At 41.2% G+C, this 6390-nt stretch overlaps 1 protein-coding gene across 1 annotated transcript; it reads left to right on the top strand.

Moving 5' to 3' along the window:
* The first annotated feature begins 738 nt into the window (after window positions 1-738).
* LOC125997499 (skin-specific protein 32-like) lies at window positions 739-1647 on the top strand. Its single transcript, XM_049765942.1, has 2 exons — window positions 739-1035; window positions 1159-1647. The coding sequence occupies exons 1-2, from the start codon at window positions 739-741 to the stop codon at window positions 1645-1647; spliced, it is 786 nt and encodes a 261-aa protein (XP_049621899.1).
* The last annotated feature ends 4743 nt before the right edge of the window (window positions 1648-6390 follow it).

The following is a 6390-nucleotide window of genomic DNA, read 5'->3' on the forward strand; positions in this document are numbered from 1 at the left end:
TTGTTTTTACTAGAGTCAGATCCTCCAAAGGTCTGAGGGACAGTGAACTGGCCCCCCTGTTCAAAAAGTTTGAGGACCCCTGCTCTAAAGAGTTAATGGTGGAAGTTTATTGAATTTGGAATTGACAGCTCTGACAGGCTCAGTAAGACTTTTTGGCTCAAGGCCTTTTGACATGAATTTTCATTCTTTGTATATTACTTCTTGACTGTGACAGAAAGGAAGGAAGATCCTTGAGAGAATTGGTGGCAAGACAAAATCAACTGGGAAATAACAATCTTCCCCAAACAATTTATAGTGCAAATAGTGGCAAAGAAGAGGCTTAGAAAGTTGGATGGAAATATAGATGAGTGACTGGTGCAAAGGCAGAGTGCCAATTGACATAACCCAGGGTACCATAGATGAGCCTAACACTTTTATCTTTATTTTTTGGGGGGGGGCACACCAGTTGACACTCAGGAGTTACTCCTGGCTATGTGCTCAGAAATTTCTCCTGGCTTGGGGGACCATATGTCCTCTATCAGCGTGTGCAAGGCAAATGCCCTATCGTTTGCACCACCACTCCAGCCCCAAGTCTAACGCTCTATTTTTTATGAGTTTATTCTGATGCCAAATCTTTTGGAAAAAGTTTTTTTTGTATATAGATAATCCCAGCTAAAGGACTTATTTCAGGGCTCCAAAGAAACCTTCCCAGTTCTGACGAAACGTTTTTCTTTTCAGAGTTCACAAAGCCCCAGAAAGATGTGTGACCAACAGAAGCAGGTACAGTTCCCTCCATCTTGTGTGAAAGGCTCAGGAATTGCAGCCGCTCAATCCGTCAAATGTACATCTGTGAAATGCCCGGCTCCATGTGAGACTCAAACTGCTGTGAAGTGCCCTGCGCCGTGTCCAACTCAGACCTACGTGAAATGCCAAGTGCCTTGTCAGACTCAAACGTATGTGCAGTGCCCAGCTCCCTGCCAGCCTCAAACCTGTGTGAAATATGTAACTCCTTGTCAGACGTATGTCAAGTGCCCAACTCCGTGCCAGACAACCTATGTGAAATGCCCAGCTCCATGCCAGACAACCACTGTGAAATGTCCAGCTCCATGCCAGACAACCACTGTGAAATGTCCAGCTCCATGCCAGACAACCACTGTGAAATGCCCAGCTCCATGCCAGACATATGTCAAGTGCCCAACTCCATGCCAGACATATGTCAAGTGCCCAACTCCGTGTCAGACGACCTATGTGAAATGCCCAGCTCCCTGCCAGACACAGACCTGCTATGTGCAGAATCCTTGTCAGACCTACTATGCACAGGCTCCTGCAAGTACCTCTGTTTCCCAGGGCTGTGCCGCTGACCCTTGCTCTGCTCCCTGTTCCACCAGCTATTGCTGTCTAGCTCCCAGAACCTTTGGGGTGAGTCCCCTGAGACGCTGGGTCCAAAGACCTCAGAGTTGCGGTTCTGGATCATCTGGCTGTTGTACCACTTCTGGATGCTGTAGTTCTGGCGGCTGTGGCTCTGGAGGTTGTACCTCCGGGTGCTGCAGCTCTGGTTGCTGTAGTTCTGGGTGCTGTGGCTCTGGATGCTGTTGTCTGGGAATCATTCCCATGCGATCCCGGGGTCCCGCATGCTGCTGTCATGATGAGGATGACTGCTGCTGCTAAAAAGAGAACAGCCCTTCACCAACATCTAACTTCCTGCTTACCTTCTGAAATATCCAGACCCTTCTACTTCCCTCTATAGATTCCTGCTTTTCAGAAGATGATTGCTTTACTTCAGCCATGCTTTGCTTCTTGATCAAGGCAGCCTGCCAAAGTTCCTGCGTTTCCAAACTTTGGCAAGAAATAAAGTTCTAAAATGTATTTCTTCCCAGTGACTTCTTTTTTGTTCATTTGGTCTATATTTATGCTTTTCCGGTCAGAGGATTTCTGCCTTCCTCTTCTATTTTTTGTTTCTTAGCATAGACATGAGGAAGACATCTTGTCTGGTGCAGTCCCAGTTGGGAATCTTTGTGCATGCTATCATGCTATAAATAAATTCCCCTCACACCTGAGCAAGTGGGAGGTGCTAAGAAGGTTTGGATACCAAAGGATGCCTCTTTCCTAACCTCTGATTAATCCTTGGAGAGTGTTTTGACCATGACGAGTTCTTTATGGAAGTGTGATGGTTATATGTAGATTTAAGAGTTCATCTTTCTGGATGTTGAAGGGATTGTGAGAAGTTATAGTCAGGAATATTATGCTCCTGTTGTGACTTGAACCCATGGTATCCTTTCTCGTTTGATGAGATCTGATGGTAAAGGTGGGGGATTTCATGGAAGCCTATTTCCATGACTAATAGTGGTTATAAGACATAGTAGGCAAGGCATCTACTGAGGAAAGAGAGTCTCATGGGTAAGGTGTCAGGGTGTCAAGTATACTGGCCATTTCTCATTGATACCTATTTGTTCTTTAGTCTGCTAATTATGGAAGTGTTTGGTTTGACTTTCGTAACTGGAGACCGAAAACAACACACATTAAATAATAAACAGAGGGAAAAAAGGCTTTCAAAGCACCAGGGCCGGAAAACAGTATAACAAGTAGGGTACTTACCTTGTACATAGCTGATCTGGGTTCAGTCCCCAGAACCCCATATTGTCTCTTGAGCCCTCAAGGAGTGATCCTTGAAAGCAGAGGTAGGGATAAGTTATGTGTAGGCCAATAAACAAAAATAAAAACAAAAAGCAGCTCACAAATTCTTGTCTTATAAAAAGAGAAGACAATGTTTGTTTGACAAATGCATTAGTGAATTTATATTGAGCTAGGAATTTTGTGCTTATTTCTAAGCAATCTTTATTCAGTCACACTGCTACACGGACAGCCTTCTATAGTTTTTTTATCTTCATATTTATATAAATAGCCAATAGCTTCACAGACCACACTTCCTCCATCCAAGCCCAATAAACCTGTAGCTACATCATCATACATTCAGTCAGTGTTGGGACAGTCTTGTTCCCTGAAGGGCATCTAACATGTGGCAAGTCAGGGTGGTATTTATTCTGAGGTTAATAAGAGGTGTATAGTTTTTCATTTGTGATTCAAAATAATATAAGTAGTACATGCTGCAAAAACAATTTGGGTGGTGTTGTGGGCCTCACACATGGAAAATATATGTGCTCTAACCTGTAGCTTCATGCCCTATATAAAAATTTCAGAGGATTTGGGATCAAATCCAGAGCCTTACACTTGCAAACAAAGTTCTATAGTACTGAGTTGTATCCCCAGATTTTTTTAATATAAGTAATAGCACATAGACTCATAGGTAAAAAAATCAAAAGTTACCTTTAGACTCCAATTGCACAGACTTTTACAGAGATAAATGTACTGAGGCTGGGTTAGACCTCTGCTTAGGCATTGCTTATGCACAAATCACAAAAAGCTTAATTTTTTTTCTTAAGCTCCCCATGGATTGATTTCTAGAGAAAATAGCATTCCTCAAGATCAATCTAGCATTGATGTATCAAGAAAGGCATTTTCCTCGCAATGGACACCTGGGTTCAATATCTGGCACTCCATATGGCCCCCTGATCCCTGCCAGGAATGATCCCTAAGTCCAGAGCCAGGAATAACCTCTGAAAATATCTGGATATGGTCCCAAAACAAAAACCAAGCAAATATTTCACAACCTGTAATGTACTTATAAATAAACTATTGTTTCTCCTCTTCACTTATTTCAAGTAAGATTACATTGTAACCAACCCCACAAATCTAATCACTAGTTATCCATAATTTTTATGAGATCCACACATTCTGGAATTTTCATATCTTTACTCCATTTTCTCTCTTCCTCCTCCAATCTCATCTCAGATCTAACCTTGATTGGATAGGCTGATTGTCTCTGACACTTTGTTATTCAGTTATAGTAGTGTACATTTTGGTGGAAGTTTTCCAGAAAGTCATACTTTTCCTCTTTTTGGGGGGCGGGGGATCTCACTCAGCAATGCACAGGGGCTCTCTTCTCAGAAATTGCTCCTGGCAGGCTCGGAGGACCATGTGGGATGGTGAGATTCGAACCACAGGTCCTGCATGCAAGGCAAAAGCACTACCTCCATGCTATATCTCTCCAGCCCATATTTTTCATCTTGAGTCCTTTTTTCCCTTCCCTTCAACTATTAATTTCTCCTCTTATCTCCATTCATTGATTTGTAAGTGAATATGGGAAGTTATTATAAAACTTAAAATATTATTCTCATTAGTATGAATATGAATAGTAATAACAGTAAGGGGAAATATATATTCTGGTAAACCACAATCAGTTACAAACTTAATGATTTCCTCCTTTTAATTAAATGATGATCAATGCATGTTGCTTTCTGATTACTTTTCTTAGATATAATAAGTGAACAGCATATAATGAGTAGCAATTTTTGTTACTGCATATAAATATATACTTTTCTTCTCATGTCTCTTTTCTAATATTTCATCATGTCATTTGTCAAGAGTTTATTACCTTATTGCTTTTGATTGCAAATATATTATTTCTCTAATCTCTTTACTTCCCTTTGTTTCTCTCTCTCCCACATACTCTATCATTATATAAGTTGCTATTGAAATATTTTTTAATGTTCTGATGTTTTAAAATACAATACATAGAAAATAAACAAATCTTGAGAGTATTATTTGATGAATATATGTAAAATTGTAGCCTAAATCCCAGAAAGTTAATACTGTTTAAAAAAAAAAAGTCTTAGGGCGAGAGCAATGGTAGGGCACTTGGCTTGTATGCGGCTGACCTAGGATGAACCTAGGTTAGATCCCCCGCATCCCATATGGTACCCCAAGCTAGGAGCGATTTCTAAGCACATAGCCAGGAGTAACCCCTGAGTATCACCGGGTGTGGCCCCCAAACAAACAAACAAACAAACAAACAAGTCTCTGATCCCTCTGAAGCAGGGGGTTAAGTTTGGCATAAAATATAGTAGAACATATACCACTCCTAGGAATATACCCTAGGAACACAAATATACAATACAAAAACCCCTTCCTTACACTTATATTCATTGCAGCACTATTTACCATAGCAAGACTCTGGAAACAACCAAGATGCCCTTCAACAGACGAATGGCTAAAGAAACTGTGGTACATATACACAATGGAATATTATGCAGCTGTCAGGAGAGATGAAGTTATGAAATTTTCCTATACATGGATGTACACAAAATCTATTATGCTGAGTGAAATAAGTCAGAGAGAGAGAGAAAAATGCAGAATGGTCTCACTCATCTATGGGTTTTAAGAAAAATGAAAGACATTCTTGCAATAATAATTTTCAGACACAAAAGAGAAAAGAGCTGGAAGTTCCAGCTCACCTCAGGAAGCTCACCACAAAGAGTGATGAGTTTAGTTAGAGAAATAATTACATTTTGAACTGTCCTAATAATGAGAATGTATAAGGGAAATGGAGAGCCTGTTTAAAGTACAGGCGGGGGTTGGGTGGGGAGGAGGGAGACTTGGGACATTGGTGATGGGAATGTTGCATTGGTGATGGGTGGTGTTCTTTACATGACTGAAACCCAAACACTATCATGTATGTAATCAAGGTGTTTAAATAAAAAAAGAAAAATATAGTAGAACAGAAATATGCCTTTCAATAGCTCCAGAATCTTCAGAAGACCCTATCTAGGCATGCACATAAAGTAATATAAAGAAAAGCAGCTGCAGGAGTACTTTAAAACTCCATCACATTATCTCCTTACACAGAAGCCAGGAGACTGGAAAGCCTAAAATTCAAACGTTAGAAGCCTTAGAGAATAAAGATTGAGGCTGAAGTACAGTCAGTAAGGGGTTGTTAACCTGGCACGTAGCTGTCCCATGTTCAATCTCCAGCATCCCAGGCCCACCAGGATTGATTCTTGAACTTAGCAGATTACTGTTTAAAATAATAAAGAAGGCCCTTATGATGGAGCTGGATGGAGATGGAGGCCTTTGTCCTTCAGCTCAGGACCACGTGGCTCCATCCCCCATCAACTGGTGAGTCTTCAGGGTCCAGGATAGCGGCAGGTAGAAATCTCACTCACAAGCAGGCTTCAGGAAGTACCAGCTTTATTCACGTCCTATCCACCACATGTGTGGTCTATCTTAACCATTTACGCATGCTATCCTTAGCTTGCCCTGCGTCTTAGCCTTTTCCATTCATGTCTCCTCCTATTACCTCTCCGTGCTGGACAAGACCTTAATTCCTTCAGTCAAAGGCCTTATCTAACCTTCCCAAGACCCAAGACAAGGGTTCTTGCAGGTAAGATCAAGTTACACAGAAAGTATGGGGGGATGGGGCCACAGCAGATGTGTTCCCAATATTATATTTAAGCACCAGACTGGAGGTCTATACATACTTTACCTGTTTGAAAATCAAACAATATTCTTGTTGAA

The sequence above is a fragment of the Suncus etruscus genome, chromosome 19 (assembly GCF_024139225.1).
Source record: "Suncus etruscus isolate mSunEtr1 chromosome 19, mSunEtr1.pri.cur, whole genome shotgun sequence".
Classification (NCBI taxonomy): domain Eukaryota; kingdom Metazoa; phylum Chordata; class Mammalia; order Eulipotyphla; family Soricidae; genus Suncus; species Suncus etruscus.